General features: G+C 41.9%; 2 protein-coding genes across 4 annotated transcripts in view; one reads left to right on the top strand and one right to left on the bottom strand.

Moving 5' to 3' along the window:
- The window catches only part of LOC307239819 (transcriptional regulator ATRX-like), a 71,456-nt gene extending 54,934 nt beyond the window's left edge, over positions 1-16,522 (top strand). The window contains exons 30-35 of one of the 2 annotated variants that reach the window (XM_080013393.1): positions 1,182-1,373; positions 4,392-4,535; positions 15,215-15,316; positions 15,408-15,503; positions 15,713-15,832; positions 15,951-16,522. In XM_080013393.1, the coding sequence (XP_079869519.1) occupies positions 1,182-1,373; positions 4,392-4,535; positions 15,215-15,316; positions 15,408-15,503; positions 15,713-15,832; positions 15,951-16,061 (765 nt within the window). In that variant the 3' untranslated portion in view covers positions 16,062-16,522. Of the gene's footprint in view, positions 1-1,181; positions 1,374-4,391; positions 4,536-15,214; positions 15,317-15,407; positions 15,504-15,703; positions 15,833-15,950 lie in introns of both variants that reach the window. The other variant, XM_080013392.1, reaches the window with a different exon arrangement.
- Positions 16,523-17,809: 1,287 nt separating this feature from the next.
- Positions 17,810-24,840, bottom strand: ccdc61 (coiled-coil domain containing 61). Of its 2 annotated transcripts, none has more exons than XM_080013396.1 (14): positions 24,696-24,840; positions 23,700-23,857; positions 23,543-23,625; positions 22,956-23,116; positions 22,648-22,800; positions 22,352-22,559; positions 22,148-22,248; positions 21,820-22,037; positions 21,018-21,084; positions 20,716-20,913; positions 19,656-19,689; positions 19,483-19,552; positions 19,222-19,266; positions 17,810-18,831 (listed from the first exon to the last, which is right to left on the bottom strand). In XM_080013396.1, the coding sequence occupies exons 2-14, from the start codon at positions 23,845-23,847 to the stop codon at positions 18,737-18,739; spliced, it is 1,581 nt and encodes a 526-aa protein (XP_079869522.1). In that variant the 5' UTR covers positions 23,848-23,857; positions 24,696-24,840; the 3' UTR covers positions 17,810-18,736. The 2 variants fall into 2 exon arrangements, with proteins under 2 accessions (XP_079869522.1, XP_079869523.1); XM_080013397.1 differs by having other exon boundaries at positions 22,166-22,248.
- Between the last annotated feature and the right edge of the window lie 84 nt (positions 24,841-24,924).

Below are 24,924 nucleotides of genomic sequence, written 5' to 3'. Positions count from 1 at the left end.
CAAACCATCCAATCCTCACACCACAATATGTTATAGGTTAAGTGTATAATACCACAATGTTTTCCAATAGAACTTACTCAAGTTGTCAGACCTAATATTGTGAGAAATCTGGGGTTATATCTTCCTATCATGTCATCAAATCAGACTATAAAAGAGGATGCTAGACAAGAATTAATCACAACGTCCACCCACTTGAAGTCACTACTGTTTACGTACTGTACCTGAATGTCACGCCAATTGCATTTTAGTTTGAAGAGATGACAAACATTTCTATGGCTCAGTTTCACTTTCTCTGTCCTGTAATGCAATTGTCGGATGGAGAAATATAACAGCATTGTGTATTTTCCTGGTTATGATAAATCACAAGATAAAAAAAAACGATCTAACGATTCATTTTCTTTTTCTATATTTCTCCAAATTTAGGTACAGTATATACTTCTGAACTAGACTATAACTTTTAAAGCAACAGTATGTAACGTTTTTACCTTAAAATAACAGCTTCAAAATCATTTTGATACTACACTGACGTAATATGTGATGTAATATGGAGAATGGGACCTCTTTTAAATGTGCGTTATGCTTTGCAGCACTACATCACTTCTTTGATATTTGGCTTTGATAATTACCGTATTTTTCCAGGCAAAATATATAAATAAAAAAACTAGAAATTATAAACTTGCTCGTCAAAATGCACGGTAATAATGCTCATACAAAATTTAGCCACTCCACCTCCCAGTCGGCGTGGGCTGACCCTCACTTTCATTGCGCCATGGGGTTTGTTTCACCCTCTGACTCGCGCTAGCTAGCCAATCTTCCAGGCTGAGCACATCTGGTACCTACACCGGTAGCAGGGGGCCAAGAGGCTCCGTGGAGCCGTGGGACTGAGTGCTTGCAGAAGCCGCGAGGTCTGTGTAAGGCTCACTGTAACCTACGTGTACATTATATCTGCGTTTGTAACAGACTGTTATTGAAACGTGACCAGTAAGGTTCAAATTTGTCCGGTAAAATAAATTATTTTTGAACCAAGTTTTACGATAGTGGTGTAAAAGTGCAATTGCACTCGGAAACTTTAGCGGTGCTAAATCTCAAATACCACAAGTTACAAAGTGCTGCTTTAACAATCATATTTGCAAATTAAAATTTAGAAATTAATGAAAACACTTTTCCTCTCCAATCTCCAGGGCACCATGGAGGAAAAGATCTACGACCGGCAGGTGGCTAAGCAGTCGCTGTCATTCAGGGTTGTCGATCAGCAGCAGATGGAGCGGCATTTCACACTTTTTGAGCTGACTGAGCTGTACGCGTTTGAACCTGACATGCTTGATGACCCAAACTCTAAGAAAAGCAAGAGGAACTCCTCTGTCATACCAAAGGTATGAACAGGAAGGTGGAAGTACAGTGGGGCAAAAAAGTATTTAGTCAGCCACCAATTGTGCAAGTTCTCCCACTTAAAAAGATGAGAGAGGCCTGTTATTTTCATCATAGGTATACCTCAACTATGAGAGACAAAATGATAAAAAAAAAATCCAGAAAATCACATTGTCTGATTTTTAAAGAATTTATTTGCAAATTATGGTGGAAAATAAGTATTTGGTCAATAACAAAAGTTCATCTCATTACTTTGTTATATACCCTTTGTTTGCAATGACAGAGGTCAAACGTTTTCTGTAAGTCTTCACAAGGTTTTCACACACTGTTGCTGGTATTTTGGCCCATTCCTCCATGCAGATCTCCTCTAGAGCAGTGATGTTTTGGGGCTGTCGCTGGGCAACACGGACTTTCAACTCCCTCCAAAGATTTTCTATGGGGTTGAGATCTGGAGACTGGCTAGGCCACTCCAGGACCTTGAAATGCTTCTTACGAAGCCACTCCTTTGTTGCCCGGGCGGTGTGTTTGGGATCATTGTCATGCTGAAAGACCCAGCCACGTTTCATCTTCTATGCCCTTGCTGATGGAAGGAGGTTTTCACTCAAAATCTCACATGGCCCCATTCATTCTTTCCTTTACATGGATCAGTCGTCCTGGTCCCTTTGCAGAAAAACAGCCCCAAAGCATGACGTTCCACCCCCATGCTTCACAGTAGGTATGGTGTTCTTTGGATGCAACTCAGCTTTCTTTCTCCTCCAAACACGACAAGTTGAGTTTTTACCAAAAAGTTCTATTTTAGTTTCATCTGACCATATGACATTCTCCCAATCCTCTTCTGGATCATCCAAATGCTCTCTAGCAAACTTCAGATGGGCCTGGACATGTACTGGCTTAAGCAGGGGGACACGTCTGGCACTGCAGGATTTGAGTCCCTGGCGGCGTAGTGTGTTACTGATGGTAGCCTTTGTTACTTTGGTCCCAGCTCTCTGCAGGTCATTCACTAGGTCCCCCGTGTGGTTCTGGGATGTTTGCTCACCGTTCTTGTGATCATTTTGACCCCACAGGGTGAGACCTTGCGTGGAGCCCCAGATTGAGGGAGATTATCAGTGGTTTTGTATGGCTTCCATTTTCTAATAATTGCTCCCACAGTTGATTTCTTCACAACAAGCTGCTTACCTATTGCAGATTCAGTCTTCCCAGCCTGGTGCAGGTCTACAATTTTGTTTCTGGTGTCCTTTGACAGCTCTTTGGTCTTGGCCATAGTGGAGTTTGGAGTGTGACTGTTTGAGGTTGTGGACAGGTGTCTTTTACACTGATAACAAGTTCAAACAGGTGCCATTAATACAGGTAATGAGTGGAGGACAGAGGAGCCTCTTAAAGAAAAAGTTACAGGTCTGTGGAAGCCAGAAATCTTGCTTGTTTGTAGGTGACCAAATACTTATTTTACCGAGGAATTTACCTGTTCATTCATTAAAAATCCTACAATGTGATTTCCTGGATTCTTTCCCCCCATTCTGTCTCTCATAGTCGAAGTGTACCTATGATGAAAATTACAGGCCTCTCTCATCTTTTTAAGTGGGAGAACTTGCACAATAGTGGCTGACTAAATACTTTTTTGCCCCACTGTATGTTGCATACTAGGACTGTTCTGGCTGGTTGTCTAGTAAACATAGAACCCAGAGGAGTATAGTAGAGAGCGGTTGTGCTGTCTATGGCACTTTAAATCATCATCGTCCAGCCAAGAAGAGAGCGAAATGCTTTTTTTTTTTAAGACTTGTTCTGGTCCACGACACAACAACAGCAATTAAAGTGACAAACACCGGGCTGCCGGGGTATCTGTCTGAGTACATGGGGCGCTCTCGCTGGGGGGGTCGGGCTGTGGGTGGTGGGGCCGTCTGCCACCCTCTGTTCTGTTGTCCGCATGCTCGGTGGCCGGGGGCTGACCAGGGGCCTGATGGGGGCGCGGAGCAGCTCGGCATGGCGGAGGCGCATGGTAGGCCGCTCTGCGCTGGTGGCTTGTCGCTGTAGGTTGGGTGCCACCAGGTACGAGAGGTGGGCGTGCTCGGGCACGGTCGGGTCCGGGGTGGGGTCCGCGTGGTCGCTCCCCAGCCTGCTGCGCCCCTGCATCAATCTGGTCGTGCTTCGCCAATCTCTCCCAGTGCCAAAACTCAAACTCAATACATACACCACACAATAGGCCTAAGGCTTGTGGGATGGGTGGGGTGCAAGCTATGTGCAAGGTGGGCAGCTGCCATCTTGCCTGTCACACTCCTGCCCCAGCGTGCTTCTCGTCCGTCCCAAAATTTTAATCCCACTCATATTAGCTTGAACACATACACTTGCACCCCAATCCTACTCTGAACAACACTCCACCAGACAAGGGTCTGTGGGGCAGGAGGGTTGCGAGTGATTTGGGTTTGTCTTGCCTGAAGGACTCTCACCCCCACACCCCTTAATTTTAACTGCAATTGCCAACAGCACACATTGAGCACTGGGGTTTTCCGGGGTGGCAGGTCGCTGACTGGTCGGTGTGGGGGTGTGGCTGGCCAGGGGGCGGCCGGGCGGGCCCCCCGCCGGCAGACTAACTCTGTCCTAGATGCAATAGCATACACATACTCTGTTGTATGCCCAGCATGCTGGCAGCACAAGTTAAACAAAAAAAGGGATGAGTGACAAAATTTCTTTTTGTCCTTTACTATTTTTGAGCGAGCGTCACTCATTTTATACATTACAATTCACATTCAAACCAATAAGCAACAGATTGAGGATAAACAAGGATCTTTCTTACTGAACTTTGAACGGTCAAAGTGCGTATTCCACATTACATATTAAGTAACTGTTTCATGTGAATTTGAGTACTAAAACCGCTACTTTTATCATAGAAGGATAGCCAAATGGATTATATAGAAAAATTAATTATTTCAAACCTATTTAACAATAGTATTTAATAGTTACCCTTTTTGCACTTGAACCTCAGCAAAGTGCAAGTGCAATTTAACTTTTCATGCATCCCCTTCCCTCAGGACCTGATCCTGGCAGAGCTGCTGCAGACCTGCAAAGAGCAGATCGTGTGCTACCACGAGCATGAGTCTTTGCTGGACCACAAAGAGGACGAGGAGCTGAGTGAGGCCGAGCGCAAAGCAGCCTGGGCCGAGTACGAGGCAGAGGTGTGTGGTAGATAAACTTTACTCTAACACTTTAACAAAATAAGAGCGAGATCGAGGTTTGAAAGATAAAGACTTTTATTATCACTTGTGAACAAGCAACATTAAAGCCTGAGTTGGTTTGCAAAGAACTCAGAAGCCTCTCCCCAGGCTGGCTTATATGCTACATTCTACACATCTATCATCCATACATCATCATATCATACCATACATTCACTCCTTATATGGAAATCTGTCCACTGTACCATTGTTCTCCTTCTGGCCTTGAGCTTGTGTTACCACATATGGAAATCCGTCCACTGTACCCTTATACTCCTTCTGGCCTTGAGCTTGTGTTACCACATATGGAAATCTGTTAACGCTACACATTCCATAGAGCTACTGTACTCATTCACCCCTTAACATCTATAATGGTGGCATACTGTATCAGCACTGGGGGAGAGTGGCATCTTCTTTACTCAATATTTCCCCACACTTATTTGATTCATATAGCGTGTAGGCAAGATAATGCTTATATTTTACCGTTGAGTGTTATAGTACATTTCTCCCATATATCCCCCCTTGGGGCTTACTAAGTCCCAAAAATCAATTAACATATATTTGTCAATTTACAGTCATATATGGCTACTTGTCGGACAGCTAGATAAATCATCAGCGTTCACATTTGGTTATCAGAAAAACCTGCTTTTCTTTCTTTAATCAGAATTCACAACCTGTAAGTTTATCAGGGCTCACAACCTGTTCCAGGAAAAAAGATTACCAAATGTGTTATACTTTTAAGTGTTTCCATCCCATCAATTAATTAGCCTTTATTACAAAACATGTGATTAGAAAAACACATCATAATATAAAAGTAAAAAACCTTTGGTATAGTATTAAAAATATGATCAATAGTGGTGGTTATCATAACAGTTGACATACTAGCACACATAGTTTAATGAAACATAGTTAGCAACAGCAGCAGTAAGCAGCAGCCTGTTATTTAAGTAGAGCCTTGCATGTGTTGTTTCCTTTATAAGTGGTGACATATGTGACATATAGCGGTGACACATTATATGATTATAGCAAAGAGCATGACACTAGAAAAAAAACTTGACCATTAAATTTGTTTCAACATGCATTGATTCATCATGGCCTTTCAAGCTTAGGCCTTTGTCAGTCCGTATTCCTTATCACCATCATCACTTTGGCTTCCGTCTCCAACATGTTTCCATTCCCCATGGATCTCATGGGAATACAACAGCAAAAAAGTCCATTAGTATTTGTAGCACCAAGAGTATTATACCTATTTTGGTCAACATCATTCCCCATCGTCCCATTTTTAAATCTAGCCATGCAAACCAATCTTTTCCATAACCTGCGTTGTCTTTGACCTCCTGTCTTAGATTTTTAAGTTTATTCATTGCAAGAGTGAATGATCCATCTGGAGATGTATTATTTGGGATAAAGGTGCAACACATTTCGCCTATGAGCGCACACACTCCTCCTTTCTCTGCTCAGAGCCAATCTTAAGCTTGCCTATTTTGCCAAGCCACAGCGCTTGTGGCTTTCAATTGTTCGCCTAAGGCGGATAAAGCGTCATCCGTATAATTAATAAACCTTTGTTGATTGTTATAGATGGAATTGATTCATTCTGTGTTTTTGGACACTCCTATGGCTGGTATTATTGTTTCAAATCCTGCTGCTACTTCATTTCGTGCTTTGAACTTTTGGGGTATACCTCTAGGTTGTCCTATTTTATCAATTTTCACACTCTCGTCTGGTTCGTATGCTCTTTTTCGCCTTTTTAGCTCATTGGTTTCCAAGTTACTATCAACCCCAGCTAATGAGGGTAATAACACAATTTCTGTAACCACTTGTACTCTTGCGCATCTACCTCTCCACAGTTTAGATAGTACAGGGCGAAGAATCCTATTACCGCAAATCCAAAATTGGTCTGCCGACACTTTATCCTGAGTTTGATATACACTATCCCCCCACAGGGATGACACGAATGACTTCTTAGCCGTTTTACCAGGGTCTTTTAGGTACTGCTCACCTTTTATAACAGGTGGTTTTCTTAGTAGTGCGATCCGGTTGTTATCCGGTTATCATATCTGGTGGCATTCCAAATTGTCCCACATTGCGCTTCTTCCACACTGCCCACATCACTGGGAGTTGCGCTTCCTTCGTCATTTTGATAACACTCTAATCCCTCCTCTATATGGAAATCTGTTCCTATTGGTAATGTTATTTCGCCTACTGCGTTGGATAGACTTATGTCCATATCTCGACATCTTTTCATAATTAAGTTCATAGGACTTCCATCCCATTTAGTTTTGTAATACTTGTTGTATTCACTTGATCCTAGGTACAGTAAACATTGCATTGAACACACTACTACCTTATTATGATGTGAGAATATATTACTTGTTGTTCGTGTTTTATTCAGTTCGGCCTATTTCAGCACCATCCTCAGCCTCTCCTTATGGCTAGGGCTCCTGGTTGGGCTGGGTCTGGTCCTGAGGCGGTTGGTCAGTGCAGGGTACGTCAGCATCCTGGTTCTCCTCACGCTCTTCCCTCGTCCTTGGCTGGGCGGCTTTGGTGCAGTGGTTGAGGTCGTACCAGGTGGCGCTCCCTTCCACCTGGATGGCTGTTGGTGTTGCACTGGTCACTTTGTATGGTCCCTCTCTCTTGGGCTTGTTTCACCATCTCCTGAAGACCCTTAGGTACACGTGGTCACCGGGCTCCACCCCCGTTGCTGGGTCGTCTTCTGGCTCTGGAACTCTGTCTTTCTCCTGTTGGAATACACGCTCTTGTATGGCAGTTAGTTGTTTAATATATTCTCTTATGGGGTCCTCTAATGTTAGGTGCAGGCATGGGTAGACCCGTGAGCATTTCATGCAAAGTTAAATGTGTCATTCTGTTAGCTTGCATGCGATAACTCATTAGTGCTAGTGGGAGTGCATCTACCCAATTCAATTTAGCACTTGCACAAATTTTGTTTATTTTTGTCTTGAGTGTCCCATTCACTCTTTCCACCATCCCCTGTGACTGAGGATGGTACACACAACCCAACCTTTGTTTGACATGCAGCTGCTGTATGACTTGTTTTACTGTTTTTTGAATAAACGTAGAGCCATTGTCTGAGCTTATTTTGGTCGGAATTCCAAACCTTGGCATGACTTCTCTAATCAGAAATATGATTACAGTGGCCCCACTTTGATCTTTTGATGGGACTGCCTCTACCCATCTGCTAAATGTGTCTGACTACTAACATGTATCTTTTTCCATTTACCTTCTTAATCATGTCCACATAGTCTAAGACCAGATGTCTAAATGGTCCCTCAGGTGTGGGAATGTGTCTCAATGGAGTAGTAATTGTTTTTCTTACATTGTTTTTTGCACATACCTCACATTCATTAAGTTGATTATCAACCATTGTTTGCAGGTATGGTGACCAAAAACCTTGTTTTCTGATTCTTCTCACTACTTCCCCCCTTGCGCAATGGTCAAAACCATGCGCATTAGTGATAAGCAAACCCAACAACGCTGTTGGTGCTAACAACATCCCATTGTGAGTTCTCCATAACCCTGTGGGGGTGCGCACAGCACCCCTTTTCAGCCACATGTTATGCTCATAAAACTCCAGCTTTGTCCTGCATGCGGGCAACATCTTCTTCAGTATGCGAAGCCTCAGGCATGGTCAATACTGCCTGGACTGTCCCACTACTGCTGGAGGCTACCTTGGCAGCCTCATCTGCAGCATTGTTACCTTTTATGACATAGTCATTTCGTTTCCTGTGTGCCTGACATTTGATTGTTGCTACTTGTTTAGGCAATAGCAATGCCGACATGCCGGGCTCAGCCTACAGACCAAACTCAAAGTCTACTGTTGCTGTTGTCCTACCCTCCCTGCTGTATGCCTGTGAGACATGGATTGTGTACAGCCGGCATGCAAAGCAGCTCAATGCCTTCCACATGAGATGCCTCAGGAGGCTGCTCAACATCAAATGGCAGGACAAGGTCCCAGACACTGAGGTCCTCCATAGGGCTGATATGGAGAGCATTCATGCATCCTCAAGCACTCCCAGCTGAGATGGGCTGGTCATGTCTGCCGCATGCCAGACGAACGCCTACCAAAAAGGCTTCTGTACGGAGAACTGTACCATGGCAAGCGCTCACCCGGCGGACAACGGAAACGCTATAAGGACACCCTAAAGGCCAGTCTCAAAAGCTGTGGTCTGGACCCAGAGACCTGGGAAACCGATGCCCAACACCACTCCAACTGGCGCTCTGCAGCCTGGCATGGTGTAGCAAAACTCGAAGAGAAACACATCCATGAAGCTGAACAGAAGCGACAGCTCCGCAAGATCAGAGACAGTTCCTCCCTCTCAGCCATCCATCCCCCAACCATAACATGCCCTCACTGCAACCGGTCAATCCGTGCAAGGATTGGCCTCATTAGCCATCTTCGCACCCACAAGACACTGTGAAGCCACTTGGTCATCCTCGCAAGCGAAGGACGAACACCATACCTGTTGGTTCTTGACAGGCAGCTGTAAGTGCTCTCATCTCGGCTACCTGCGCTGAACATGGCTGTTTACAATGAGAACTTTGAATAACAGCAAAAGTTTTGTCTGGGTTCTGTCTTACCACTGCAAACCCTGCATGGTTACCCAAATGATCTTTGTAGCAAGATCCATCCACAAACAGCTCTTCCTCTCCCCCAATTATTGGTGTTGACAATAGATCTGGCCTCAGTTTGGTATATGTCAGAGAGTCAGCTAAACAATCATGTGGTGCTCCTTCAAAATCATGCGGAATTCTTTCTGCTGGATTTGCTGTGGAACACCTTCTTATGGTAACGTCTGGAAATCTAAAGTAAGGTCAAGTATTCCAAAAACCTTGAGTTTGTCAATACAAATTTCTCTTGTTCAATTACTTCAGTGACTTTGTGATTTGTAAAAATAGTTACCGGGTATCCCATCGTAATGGTCGAGGCCTTGTCATAAGCATACTGTACCGCAGCTAATCCCTGGTAACAGGGCGGACAGCCTTGTGCTACTGCATCTAACTTGGAGCTGTAGTATGCTATAGGTTGTTTTCGCCTCCCACTATATGATTCTTGCATTAACACCGCTGATGCGTACCCCTGACTCCTATTTGCTACATACAATAGGAATGGTTTTGTGTAGTCTGGAGTTGCTAACGCACTTGCTCCCTGCATCTCTTGTTTGATGCCTTCGAATGCTGCCAATGCATCTGCATTCCACCTTAGTTAGGCTTGCAGGTTAGTTGTTCCTGCGGCCTTCATAATCTCTCTTAGCGATGCGGTTTTGAAGGGCATTGTCCTCTATCCAATCTGAACTGAACCCTGTCATCCCCAGGAATGTCATCATTGTCGTACTGTCCCTGACTTAGATGCTTTACTAATCCCTTCTAACTGGTTGGGTGCTATTGTTTTTGTTTGATGTGCTACCAGCCTCCCTAAATATTCTACTTCTGTCTGGCAGTACTGCAATTTTTTCTGACACACCTTGTGTGTCCCCCATTGCCAATTTGCTTAATACAGCCATGGAATCCTCATGACATTGCTCCAATGTGGGAGAGCATATCAGAAGATCATCCACGTACTGTATCAGTGTTCCGTGTAACACCAGCTCTTCCAAATCATTTTTCAGTACCTGGTTAAACACATGTGGAGAATGTTTAAATCCCTGTGGCATTCTTGTATATGTGTATTGTTTACCTTTATACGTGAATGCAAACAGATGTCTGCTTTGTTCTGCAAGAGGCACACTGAAAAATGCCACACATAAGTCAATCACTGTGAAATATTTAGCATCAGGAGGAACATTGGTAAGCAGTGTGTGTGGATTCGGAACTTCTGCCTGCATGTCTTCTACAACGTCATTTACGGCTCTTAGATCATGTACTAAACGCCATTCTTTTTTGTCTGCTTTTAGTACTGGAAACAAAGGAGTGTTACAGTCGCTTTTTGTTTCTATCAATACACCCGCAGCTATTAGACATTCTATAGTAGGGGCTATCTGAGCCTCGGGTTTCATGTAGTACTGTTTTCGCCATGGTAGTTTAGCATTTGGTCTAGTTTGGATTCTTACAGGGTTAGCCGAATACACCAATTCTACATTGGTGTCAAACTTTGACCATACCTTGTCAGGTACTCTTTCCTGTTGTTTCTGGACCACTTCCACTTCTTGTAAAACCCCTGTCATGTGTGTATAACACAAACTTTTTAAATACTTTCCGCAACATGACTGGAGAATTAATGGGTTATCTGTTCCCTCCCATTTTAGTTGTTTTTCATAGAACATCATTTCCCCCAAGTGTTTAGCTTCAAAACCCTTGTTTATCAGTAGAGTAATGTGATGTGCTTTGACAGTGTCTCTAAACCAATTTTTTTTGCTGATGATTGATCTGCATCCTGTGCTGTCATAGCTGCTCCTTGTGGTCCAATTACTATGTGTTGTGATTCTATCATTACTTTTTTCCCTTCTGCTTTCTTTTGCCATTCCTTTTGTGGATCATACATTAGGGTGCAATGATATCCTATCCTTGACTCGCTTGCCTGAGGGATTTGAGCTCTATTGTAGCTTCCCCACTTACTCATTGTTACATTGACTTGCTCTTGAATGTCACCTATCCAATAAATGTTTGCTGTCTGGTTTTGATACTACCATTTGAGGTACTGTCCCTGTAGGTTCAACCAATATGCCTTGTGGTGTGCATAATATTTGTGTTCCTAATTTGCATAATGCATCTCTTCCTATTAAATTGCCCGGTGTGGTGTCTGAAACCAAGAAGGGTAGCATAGCTGCAAGTCCATGCAGCTTTAGTGTCACTGGAGCTGTCATAGGTGTTAACTGTGTTTGTCCCAAGAATCCTACAGTTTTAGCAAATTTTCCTGCCATGGGGAGGTGAGAGGCAAACTTTGAACCTACACATGTGTAAGTTGCTCCAGTATCAGCCATCATTGGTGTGCCTCTATCATTTATTAGAACCTGCAGTATTGGTTCCTCATCAGCCTGTTTCGTAATTGCTACATGCTGACCCTCCTCCTGTGGATTCTCTGGACACCCCTAGTACCCTTGACCCATCCAGGGTCCTACCTATCTCTGTTGGCCGTTTCCCTGTCCTTGCTGTCCCTGCCACTGCTGTCCCTGCTGCTTTGGTGGGTGTCCTTCCTGGTTACATCCCCAACATACTATAGGCCCTCTGCGCTGTCCAGGGGGTCCCTGCTTTTGAACATATCCAGACTGTCCTTGCTGCTGAGCATACTTAGGCTGTCCCTGCTGCCGAGCATACTTAGGCTGTCCCTGTAGTCCCCTATATTTATTCTGTTTGTTCCCAAATTTTGGATTCCCACTATTATGTGTGTATACATTAACAACAGGTGGGGTGGGTGCCCCTTGGCTCCGAGGCTGTTGTGCCAGGGGAGAGAACACCTGGGGTGGAACCTGAGGAAGGAACGCTTGAGGCGGAGCCTGTTGGACAACAGGTGTGATTGTGGCAGGTGCTGCAACAACTGCCTGTTTCTTCTTATCTTTCTTTTTCATCTCCTCCAACTGGAGCAGAGACAACGTTCTCTGCACCTCTTTGCTTTGTTCTTGGATTCTTTGTTCGTTTTGATGACGTCTGTCCACTGCGTGAACCAGATGATCGCTGAACTCTTTATGGGATTTTGATGAGATCAGTCCCACTACATCTTCTAGCTTGTTTTTGATTGAGCTAGGCATTGTCTCTATTATGGAGGTTCTGAACAAGATGGAGACCAATGGATCCTCCTCAGGATCTTTCTCTGTTTCCATGCGCCATCTCATGACTTGTTTCTGCAGGAACAATGCAGGATTCTCTGTGTCGCCGATTGTATGGTCCCTCAGGCTCTTGTGATCCACATGGGTTGGGTACTTGCCTCTGAGTACACCCCAGGTTATTTGTCTGTATGTGTCAAACATAGTCCCATCATAGGCCTCATTCAGCAGCTGGCCCAAACCCCTGTTCTCCAGTATGCTCTCCATCTTGGATATCCCTAGCACTCTGGCCAACAAAGCTTTCAGGTCACCCACCGCCATTAATTTTCCCACTGTATGTTCCTCAAATATCCTAATCCACTTTGAAGCCCCATTATTTATATAAGGTAGTTTAGATACTAATCCCTCCAAATCCTGGGATCCCCATGGGACATACTGAGCTTGTTGTCCTTTTACCAAGTTTTTCTTGCAGCTCTAGCACTAGGGGGCTTTGTCCTGATTTACTGCCTCTGGGCTTGGCCCATCTCCCCTTCTCTCTGCGCCCTCTCCCTGTCTCTCATTCTCTCTCTCCTGGCAGCATTCCTCTCCCTCTCTCCTGCCTCTTTTTTCTGAACTTTTTCCTTTCTTTCCCTTCACTCCTTCTAATGACCTCCTCCTTTCTGATAAAATCCTTCTGCTTGAAGGATTACTATCCCCCTCATCACTCACTATCCCACTCGTTCATTGTTTTCCTAATCCCTTCGTAACAATCCATGTGTATGGGTGTGTCTCTCCCTCCCTGTGTTGCACAATCCCTGTCTCTCTCTTTGTCCAATTCTACCTCTCCTTTAATGTCTACTGTTCCAGCTATCAGCGGGTATAACCCTGTGTTGTAAGGTGGTGGCTGTGCCTTACGGGGTAGTGATTCTAATTTTTTATCCTTACTAACCATCTCCTTTGCAGTTTTTTCTTTTTGTCTCCACTGCTCTCCCTCCTTTTTGAACATGGCTAATACTATTCTCTCTCTTTCCCTTTTCTCTATTGTTTTCTTTCCTTTTTTATTAAGCTTGTGATTTTCATCATAACTTCCATCTCCTCACACATTGCCGCATCAAATGTGTCCTCTTTTGGCCATTTTGTGGCTGTCCTTTTCTGCCATTTTTCTGAGATCTTTCTTTATTTAACTGACTCTTTTTACCCAAAATTTCTACCGCTGTTGATGAAATGGTTGTTTTTATGTGTATGCATTTGTTCCTACTTTAAATCTTTCCATTATGTGTCTGCCGTTTATGCTGAATGTACTGGTGCGCTGCTCCCCTCCCACCTTTTCTGATTCCTCTCTTCTCCTCTGACCGCCTTTTTTATTTTTTTCAATTTGTAACTCCTCTCTAGCCGCGGCTCTACTTAGACTTTGGAATAAACTATTGCCATACTATTTTTTGTTAATTATAACTTTATTGTAATTATATAATCTTCAATTAATTATTTAATTATTCCTTGAATACTTTTTTACCACGTGTTTTTTATTTTATTTTATTTATTGGGTTATTCTATGTGTCTTGCTTGTCTATTGAATGTCTACCTATACTTTTATTCTTCTACCTGTTGCTTCTGGCATTTTGCCTTTAGCTTCTACTCTTATCAATTTGATTAATTTATTCTAAACATAAATGGATTACCATATGTATGTTAAGCCACAAAATGCTGCCCTACACTTTTGACTTACAAATACTGGTGAACCATAGGCGAACAACGATCAGATAAAAATGGATAACCGTATGTATTTTAAGCCACAGAATGCTGCCCTACACCTTTACAGGACTTACAAATACTGGTGAACCATAGGCGAACAACAATCAAATAAAAATGGATAACCATATGTATTTTAAGCCACAGAATGCTGCTCTATACCTTTACAGGACTTACAGATACTGGTGAACCATAGGCGAACAACAATCAGATAAAAATGGATAACTAATCACCCTAACCCTTCTGTGAGGCGTTATCAAAGCAAATAGTTCATTTAAATCCTGTTTTGTACGTCTATAATTGTACTGTCACAGCGGTGACTACAGGATTTTAAAAACAGCAATTTAGTATAACCACAGAGCAGTTATGGTTAGTGCATGCACACTCATTCATCCCACGCTTCCCTCTCTCTTTTTTCTCACATGTAGGCTATTCTATTGTTCGTTAATTTGGAGGGACATTTTACTTACTGCTTAGCGTAAGGACCGGGCAGACACTGATCACACAATTTTCCTAACTAATAAGGAAGAACGCTGCTTACCTTTTTTACAAATGAGTGACCACTCAGTTTTGTGTGATCTGTGCCGGGCTCCGTCCCGCAGCACAGCAGCTGGCGGTGGTCCCTTTTCTTCCAATCCTGCCAACAACGCCAAATATGTGGTAGATAAACTTTACTCTAACACTTTAACAAAATAAGAGAGAGATTGAGGAAGCTGAAGTTTGAAAGATAAAGACTTTCATTATCACTTGTGAACAAGTAACTTTAAAGCCTGAGTTGGTTTGCAAAAAACTCAGGAGCCTCTACCCAGGCTGGCTTATATGCTACATTCTACACATCTATCATCCATACATCATCATATCATACCATACATTCACTCCTTATATGGAATTCTGTCCACTGTACCCTTGTACTCCTTCTGGCCTTGAGCTTGTGTTACCACATATGGAAATCTGTCCACTGTACCCTTGTTCTCCTTCTGGCCTTGAGCTAGCTCCATAGAGCTACTGTACTCATTCACCCCTTAACATCTATAATGGCGGCATACTGTTTCAGCACTGGGGGAGAGCGGTATCTTCTTTACTCAATATTTCCCCACACTTATTTGATTCATATAGCGTGTAGGCAAGATGATACTTATATATTATCGTTGAATGTTTTTCCTCCTTAAAAATGTATGTATCTTTTATTTTGCAACCAAGGGTGCGATTCTGTTAAACAAGCAGTCCAACACCAGTGGACTCACAAATCTACATGAGCTCAACCAGAATTCCCTGTGTGTGAAGACCAATGAAGAGCTAATGGTATACAACTCGCCTCTTTTGGGCTTTTTTCTGAATTTCTTTGCAACTATCTGGTTTTATTTTGCATTCATAATTAAAAATGTCTTCACAGAGTTTGGTGAAACATAGTCAGTTAAGGGTAAATGCAGCCTTTGACTCACTGAAGACTGTTAAATACCGCTCCCCGAATGATTACATGACCCAACTGGTTAGTACATTTGTCATAAATTGCAAAATAAGATTGAGATTAGTGTGATTATTGCCTTTTACCAGTGTTAATTTCAATTTGAGACGTGGTAACTTGGTCCTTATCCTCATTCAATGCATCAGAAATGGCAATTCTGCCAAATCACACTTTTTTTCTTCCCAATTAACCACAGCATGCCCATTTGTTTGTATTACTTGAAGCGTCTGCAGAACCCCATATTAAATGAATCGCAGCTTAGGAGCCAGGCTGAGATTTGGAAAAGTTCAGATAACAATGAATTTAAGCGAAGGGAAGCCACATTTCAGAGCATCCTCGCGGGACATCAGTCTGTAAGTCCAGACGTGTGTTCTGGTGTCAAATTTTTCTGTGTATTATTATAATTATTATTATTATTATTATTTTATATAATTTGCATGTCTCCAATGTGTCTTTAATTTCTCACTACAGCTCACAGTAAACATTGAGGCCTTGCTGAAAGGTAGACGCCAAGAGACTCAAGGGATGGCAGCCAGTGTGAGTCCAAGCATGTTGGTGTTAAATAGCAGCACTAAGTTGTAAGAGAGAAGAGGAATGCTCAGACTTTGTACTTCTGTGCCCTTCTTGTTGACCAAAAAAATTGCATTTCAGATGTTTTTTGTTTTTTTTGTATTTACAAAGGTTGTCAACTGACTGTTCATTACCAGACATTCCCTTTTTTCAAGTGCTCCATAATAGCCTTTACCATTTTATTTCCCTGCATATATATTATTTCCCCAGCTATATTTGAACTAAAAGCTGTTTTAAAGTTAAGTGGGCAGACCATGAACAAAGTGTTACCATGTTAGCTGTTCATAGTTGGAAGAATAGCGTACAGATTAAACACTACTGTAGGAACATAGCATCAATCACGTGTTTGTCCTTTTTTTCCAAAATGATATGATGTGTAAAGATTTCTGTGTTCTTCGCCCATGTTTTTAAGATCTTTTGATCAGCATTGTATGATGTATGATAGTGTTGTAAAATAAAAAAAATGTACCTAGTGATGTTCTAGATCAGGTTCCAGTGTCTTGGAAGCCAAAACATTACATTGGGATCACAGATTTCTCTGGAATTGTTTCAAATAGTTTGTATTTTTGGATGAGTGAAATAAGATAGGTCATTCAGAATACAGATCAGTTGGCATTTCATGCCCCTTCAACAAAGTCATATTTGGTCACGGTGCTGTATAGGTAAAGAAATCTTGACAACTAAGGGATCAATGTAACAGCATTCAGTCTCCCTCCTCACAATCCCAGCAGAAATAGCAAGCAGCTGTTCCAGCGACTGAAAGATTCCCTGGAGAGGATTGTCTCCACTCACAAGGTTCCTTGGTAATTAATGAAACCAAGCCAGATATAGGCCAGCGGCAGATGCCCTTGAGGTTTCCCTCACACACCAATTCAATAGACACTTATACAGGGGGAATGTGGACAAAACTATATCATACCACAGTATTCACATGTTTAAGCCTTCTGTATGTGGATTAATGTTTGAAACATTAGTTTTACCAATTACTCCCTATGTCGGTTACAATGTGTAGGCTACGAATGTGTTGAGGTTCATATTGTTCTGTACGCCACAAAGCTTTGTTGCAAAAAAAAGATAAATATATTTGTCTGTTATCCACCAACAGACTGTTTGTAGAATACCGTTATAATTTGTAATAGTCATTGCTCTGAATATTATCATCCTGGTTAAGAAGCTTAGTTGAGATTTCTAAACAAATCTAAATCCCTCAGGTCAAGGCGGATATGTACGTCTTAAATATGGCTTAAATTATTTCACAATGTGGGGAAATGCATCTTATCTCTGCATTTTCTTTATACAGACATTGCTGTTTCCTTTAAATTACACAATTTGCCATCCTGTCCCTTAAAAAAACATTCCTTTGAAGTTTTAAGTGTACATATTTTTAGTGGTTCTCTAAATCTGCACCTAAGGAGGCACAATATTTGTTGCTTTCATTCAATGTTAATTATTTAATTTTCACTGTATGGCAAATCAAATCTGCGTGTTTCAGTGAGATCCTTGAAAAGGCTTCTGCCACTATGTTCAAAGAACTACTACTGTCAACACCGTCAGTCAGTTTACTCATCACTTTGCACCAAATCTTGTCAAACTTTAATTTCTCCGTGTTCGATTAATGTTTGGTATTGATGTTTGGAGTACCTTATATATATAGAGCATGAAAAGTTGAGCTACAATCATTTCACTGGCTTTATTGACCATTGGACATGGAACCCAAGTTCATAGCTTAAACCATGTCAAAAGTGGAACTCTCACAGATCGAGGTGCGGAACTGTCAAGATTTTTGACATAAAATCACAATAACCAGACACCATCACAATAACTTAGCATTAGCTGTCATTGGATCATCATATCGTCTACTGACTTGCTTGAGAAGTTCCCTTTTTGTTTTACTTTGGGAAGTACAACTAAAGCAATAACATAAAAAGGTAGTTAAAAGAAAACTGTATTTAACCTCACTGTCATCATGGTCATGATTGTCCCATTATACTACGTAATGTAGCTCAGGGCGCAGGAGTTGGCAGACACTATTCTTTCACGATGATCAATTTAAAAGATTCTGATGCCAATCACTCAGGTTGACTCCCAATGATCAAAAATGAACGTTTAGGGCAATAAATACAGGAGTTTCCCTTTAAATCCTTCAGATCCAGTTAAGGTCCAGTTAAGGTTATTTGGATTTGATCTGTGAAGGTAGAAGAGCAAACGCCTTTTTGTTCATGATCAACGTTGCATTTACTTGGCAAAGTAGAACACATAAAAAGATGAATAAATAGAAGGAACATGTACAAATATTTACATGCTAGTGGCAGAAAGATCATTTCAGAAATTGACAGCTGAGATTCAAAATCATTGATGGGATGTATTTTTCTAAACAATAACGCATAATAAGAATTCATACTAAAAAATAAAGTAAAAAAGAAAATATTTTTAAATAATTTTTAACGGGGGAGATACACTTTGGTGGGCTGGTGACATCACCTCACACAATTAAGTTAAAGAAGCGTAAGTCGAATCTATATACAGTCATGTTCAGCACACCAGTATTTTCGGTATAACATCTTCACAGTGGCAGTTTGGAAAAGACCAGAGGAGCCCCAGTCTTCTAGAGCGAGCTCGGAGTCCCTTCACATCCTCGGTCAGTTCTGTGCAAGTTAAGCATGTTCTCGACTGTTGTGCTGCTTGTGTTAGTGTCCGGTGTCCAGATCCTTCATGCATTCCTGAAGTGCTTGTAGTCTGTCTTCAATATCTGACATTTCAGCTCCTGTATCTATGGAGCTCCCTGAGGTCAGGAAGAAAAAAATCCAATGTAATTCAATGAATCTAAACCAGCTCATCTTGTCTTTGGACTGCAGTTAATGTTTTCAAATTTGTATAGCAAGACAAGGAAAAATAAGATGTCTGTCTGGGACATTGGGCGTGTCTCATGAATATGGCTGTAGAGTAAGCACCGATGAAGGTAGTTCACTTTTAGTCTTTCTATACAAACCTGAGGGCATCTGTGCAGTCTACCGCGTGATGCATCTTATATGATTGGAATTTCAACATTTTATTGGGTGGAAAACACTAAGTGCATTTGCATGCACACTAAAGTTCCAAGGCAATTTTGTGATTAGAAATTCACGGCACATAAATTTTACCCGGAAACGACTGATTTGACAGTTGAACTTACATGGCGAACGGTAGCCGGAAGCCGCACTTTTGGAGGGATGACGAGCTAAATATTTTTCATGTGTTGGACAGGCAAAAAAACAGAAATGGTGATATTTTCAGATAAGTAGTCACTAAATTTACAATATGCACAGGGCAGAACGTAAATATCACTTCCACTGCTTTTGACCCGACTAACTTAAGGTCAATATTAAGACTGACGGGTGAGCCATAACCTCAGTTGGTTAAAGGAATCTCATTTTTGATACGACGCTTTGGATACCTTTGTCTAATTTGAGCTTGCGTGTTGGAGTGCTGCACAAAGGCCTCCTTGCTGACGGGTCTCCACGGGACTACAAAGTAAAGCAGGAGAGAACGTCACTCATTCAGCCTTTACACAGCAGGAAAATATTCATGACTAAGAGTAGGTTAATTGTTCATGTTGTTATCGCTCACCATGCTAGGACCATTGTAAGTTGGTTTCCTTCCCCTGAAAACACAGAATGATAAGGCTGAAGCTAAGATAATTTGCTTCCTCACTCTGTATGACATCATGAAATTGGACTATGCCAAGTTACAATCTGATGGAATAGATGATAATTTAGAATATTGAAAACATGAAATGTGAAGGTTTTTGTAATGTTCGAGCCATGTGCTTGCTGTGAGTCTCTTTCCATTTGGGTCTAGGAGGGTTGAAACCATGTGATTTGTGACATTTTCTGATGTCACAATATAAGGAAGCTATAGTGGTACCTCGACTTACGACTGCATCTATTTACAACTAATCCAAGATACGAGTAGCAATAGTCACGAAAATTTGTATCGACTTGCGACCGACTGCTCCAAGATACGACCGTGGAAATTTGTAGTTGGCGCGTCGGCGGCCAGTCAGCGGGTGACCTACATTGTGTGTGCACGTAGTTCGTGGCTTATCGATATTTTTTTCATATTTACTGTGTTTGTGCTGTGTATTTTGTTTATTTTCACCCTTCATGATGAGTCCTAAGAAGAAGGATGATGAGAAAAAGGCAATGACTCCCATTGAAACTAAGAAGGAAATCCTAGAAAAATATGAGCGTGGTGTATATGGGAAAAATTGCTTCGACATATGACTGTTTTAACATACGACTGTTCTTATAGAAAGAATTAGTCGTAAGTCGAGGTACCACTGTACTTCTGACTTGCAAACAAGGTTTAGAAAATTTGTCAAATTGAACAGCTTTGAGAAAACGACACAAAAAAGCTACATCTCCACCTCACTTAAAAATAAATATACATAAAACTACTTAAGAACAAACCTACATATAGACATTTCACAGGGTCGTTAGAGATCCCTTTGCATTTGACAAAAGAGAAGTTTGTCGTCTAGTTTCCTTAAAATGTTACCCCCTTATTTGCAGCAGCTTTTGGAACTCCATTAACGCTTTACGTATATTTTGTGTGTGTGTGTGTGTGTGTGTGTGTGTGGGGGGATGGGCACTTCTTTTGATGGCCACATCTTTAAATTGTATCTTACCTAAATATGAGGGTTTTGGCCATTTCATCCATGTCTGCCAAGGAGCTTCCGGACGAGTGCCTGCTCCCTCTACGCTCTATGGATAACCTCCTGCCGCGGCTGCCCGAGCGGTTCTCCGGAGGGTAGGCATCTCTGGAACGCGAGCGTCCCCTCTCAGAGAGTACGGGCGACACCATGTTTCTCCGTATCTTTCTCTCTCTAATGCCAGAGACAGCGCATTAAACACTAGATGCCACGCAACCACAATATCGGATTGCTGGCTAAAAAAAAACAAATAAGAAAATAATAACGAGCCAACTAACTTTTTGGTGTCTGCTTCCTGCTGTCTGCGTTGTCTCTCCTGGATGTAGGCTGTTGGGTCAAACCGTGCTGCCCGTGATCGTGGAGAATTACAAATAATTAAAAAATGTTTTTAATCCTTTATTAAACATTTTGTCGAAAAAGTCTATCAGTCAGATTTATTGGCACGTCTTGTGATTTGCTATCTGATAATTACTCCCCCAAATATTTAATCTTTTTGACATTATCTGTATGTATCTGTACTATATATTTTCTATCTTGGCTTTCTAAGTTTCCGAGTATTACAGTATTTTGCAGAATTTTGTGTATGTGCATTTTCTATTGGCCAGACTGGCTCCTAGTAGTAGTAATATTTATTCAGGCTGGGTTAAAATATAAATAAAATAAAAATTGATACTACGATACAATAACATTTCTGAATTGATTAGAAAAATTTCAATATTGATGTTTGGTAACCCCTAACCCTAAGCATCAAATGAATTTGTTCTGTGAACTATTTTTGCAATGCACATCAGATGGTAAACTAAAAACCTAATAGCAATCCTCATTATGTATACAATATCAATATAGAATTGTATTGTGAGCCACCTCATCAACATTTTATTAGATTCAATTGTCACTCTTTGTATCTAAATCAAATTGAATGGTGAGATCCTAGCCAATACCCAGCCCTAGTATTTACTGTATATCCTCTCCATATTGCATTGTTTATGAGTAGGTGACCAACCCAGTCTCCCACCTGAGGATTAATTAATTATTCCTTCCTTCCCTATTATCTAAGATTTATTAAGCCTTAAATCTTACCAGAACGTGTGGGAGAAGGTGATGGCCTGCGGATGCGACCACGAGGCCCAGAGGAGTCCGCTCTTCTGCATCTTTCTTCTGACCGCAGTCTATCTTCTATCCTTTCTCTGGAGCTCGAGCGAGCTCTCCCTACACTGTGGCCTGACCTTCTCTCCCGGGACAGCGAGCGGTAGGTCAGCCCATCGGCATGAGCAGACTGGCGAACAGGAGTCACCCTGCTGCGGATGCACAAACAAGAACTGTCTCATTAGGCAAACAAGTGGGCAGAAAATGTTGAGAATGCATGTAATTTAATCAATGGAAGAAAGAGAGTGAGAAAAAGATATACATGCTTAGATTGTCTAACCCTCTCCTTAGTAAAGCCAGTTCAGTGGTAAGACTCTTGACACGATCACGGAGAGCACACTCTGATGTCCTCAGCTCCTCCAACTAGGAGAGGAGAGAAAAAAAAAAAAAAAAAAAAAAAGGTAAAACTGCTGTCCATTTAAATTAGAATTCAGTGTACATATTAAACATTGACAAGAGACTCCACCTGCTCCATCAGGAGGTACTGCTCCTGACCTCTCTTGCTGGCAAAGCGCTGGCTTTTAGCCCTCTCTTTGACAAGCTGCTCTTCCAGATTCCTCATCACCTCTCTGGCTCTCCACGCTTCCCTCCCAGAAGGGGCATCACCCATGCCCATCTGCAGCCGCCCCAGAGCCTTGGCCATGGCTTCCTTCTCCTGTTTTACTAGAGCCAATCTTGAAGACAAAAGGGTTTAATCAGGCGAGATATCCTCACACATCAATTCAGCTAAATGGCTCACATTAACAGGTGATTGTAACTGACTCTGCTCTTAGCCGCTGTATTTCCACTTCCGCTGGCTTGTGACCGCCATGAGAGGAGAGAGCGATAAGCTCAGTCCTCAGGGCTCTGATCTCCCGCTGCAGGGCTGCGGGGTCAGGTTTACCCAGGTAGGAAAGGGGCAGCGGGTAGTGGATCCTACAGTCACAAAATATCACAAGAACCAATCACCCAACGGCACAGACACGTAGACATGAAAGATGCATGGCTATTTAAAATAGAGAAAAATAGACTTCTGTCGAATGAGCATTCATCCGATTCTACTATTATCCTGGTGTAAAGGGGACACAAACCTGTCGAACTCCACAGTGTAGATAACGATAAGATATCTTTTGGAACGAAGAGCTGGGGATTGCCGCCGGCCACGGGGACAGCCCACCACCCCAGCCTTCCTGTTGCGTACCAGCTCCAGGTTGTCGTACGTCAGGAGATCGAGGGTGACAGAATCACTTGTCTGCAGAAAAAAGTCAACTCATTTCCACTCTTTCATCACCCTGTGGGCCATTCAACAGTGTTCACACAAACCTTATATGTCACAAGCTATCTATTATTCTGCAGGTCTGGCACTTATAAGAGAGAAAATCAGAATATGATTTCATTTGCCAGTTTCTGTAGACTTATTAGAAGGTTCAAATTCTTTGGGTCTTTGGACAACGGTTAGTTGAGACCGAATTGAAAATAATAATCATCATGAAAACATAAATAGTTCCAAGCAAAAATCCATCTTAAATGCTTTTATATTATTGGAATCACATTGATTTCAGTACTGTACTCCTCCAGCATTTCTGAGAAACTAGACAAAAATGCTTGGCTTCAATATTAAGTGTTAAGCTTTCGTGCTCATTAGCCTTTAATCACAACTTTTTAAGAAAAGACAAACCTTCTTAACAGCAGATTCCAACATGCCGCAAAAGATAGAAAACTCCTTGAAGTTGCCAGTTCTTTTGGTGAGCTCCTCAATGGCTGCAAAATAATGGAATAACTGTAGGCCAACCTGTTCTTTTCATGGCAGATTTTGATGACAAAGTGTTACTTACAAGGTGGATCAAAATCACCCTTCCACTGATCAGCTGTCATTATGTCAGAGATCTCAACAATTAGCGCACCATTCTCCACCTCTATCTTTATGGTGAACTCCACGCCTCGGAAGACAATATCCTCCAGCACCATTGAGCCCTGCTCCATTGCAAGGGACCTAACATCAAGAATAAAAAGGACAACAATTAATTTGAAATCCAGCAAATCCTGAATCTGTGAAGTTGAACAGTTAATGTTAGAAGACACGATGTCTCCACAAAGTGAAAGAAAAAAAAAATAGAAGTAACATAATAGGATCATGTATTGCATTTTGGGGGATGTGATCAAATCAAATTCCTGCCCCTCTTCCTTCTTTAATGATCACAATCTCCTCAAACTAATTCTCAACACTATGTATGCAAGTATGATATGTAATTATAAAGTAGGTTATGGGTAGCAGGAATTACTTAAGGTAAATATAACGTTCAGCTGTACGCTTGGGGCTTTATAACATCAGAAAATGAATCGGATGCAGAAACTTGACTCATATTGACAAAAAGAAATATATGGATACATCATACAAAATGTTTACGTTGAAAAGAAGACCTTATATTCAAATGTAAGACTATCTAATGATGTTTAAAGCCCAATATTAAGACATTTTAAAGACCTGCAGGATACAAATATATGAATCGTGTTCTACGAGGTACGAACATATGCATAAGTTGAAAAGGTAAACGTCTAAAATGTTCTGTTTAGACCACTTTAGACTAGCAGGTCGATATGAATAGCTGACCGCGGGTGGGTGACAATGTTATCATCTATTGTCGTCGTCCTGTTACTTAGAGATGATTGTTTAGCAGAATACTCCATTTGCGGTGCGACGTTAGCCCTCTAGACCGCGTTAGCAACATTTAGCTACCATGGAAGCAAGCACACTTTCGATGAAAACGAGTTTTAGGTGAACCAACGACCCACATCAATTATCTGTAAAATGCGCGGCATAGATTATTTACCTTCCGATTAAAAAAATACCCAGCCAAATATAGGGACCCTGAGTTATTTCTTAGCAGACATCGCCGTCAGTCAAAGCCGTTACACAGGGCTGTCACCGGGTTTGGAAAGCGCCGCCAACAACCGGGAACGGATCATTCCACTTCCTATTTGCGCCCCCTGCTTCCGGAAACTACAGCAGGCGGCGTTCCGGTGAAGGCAGTTATCGGTGATTCCGACTCGGTTAGTCGC

This window comes from Zeus faber (genome assembly GCF_960531495.2).
Source record: "Zeus faber genome assembly, chromosome: 14".
Taxonomy (NCBI): Eukaryota; Metazoa; Chordata; class Actinopteri; order Zeiformes; family Zeidae; genus Zeus; species Zeus faber.
This window is presented reverse-complemented; position numbering and strand designations above follow the sequence as displayed.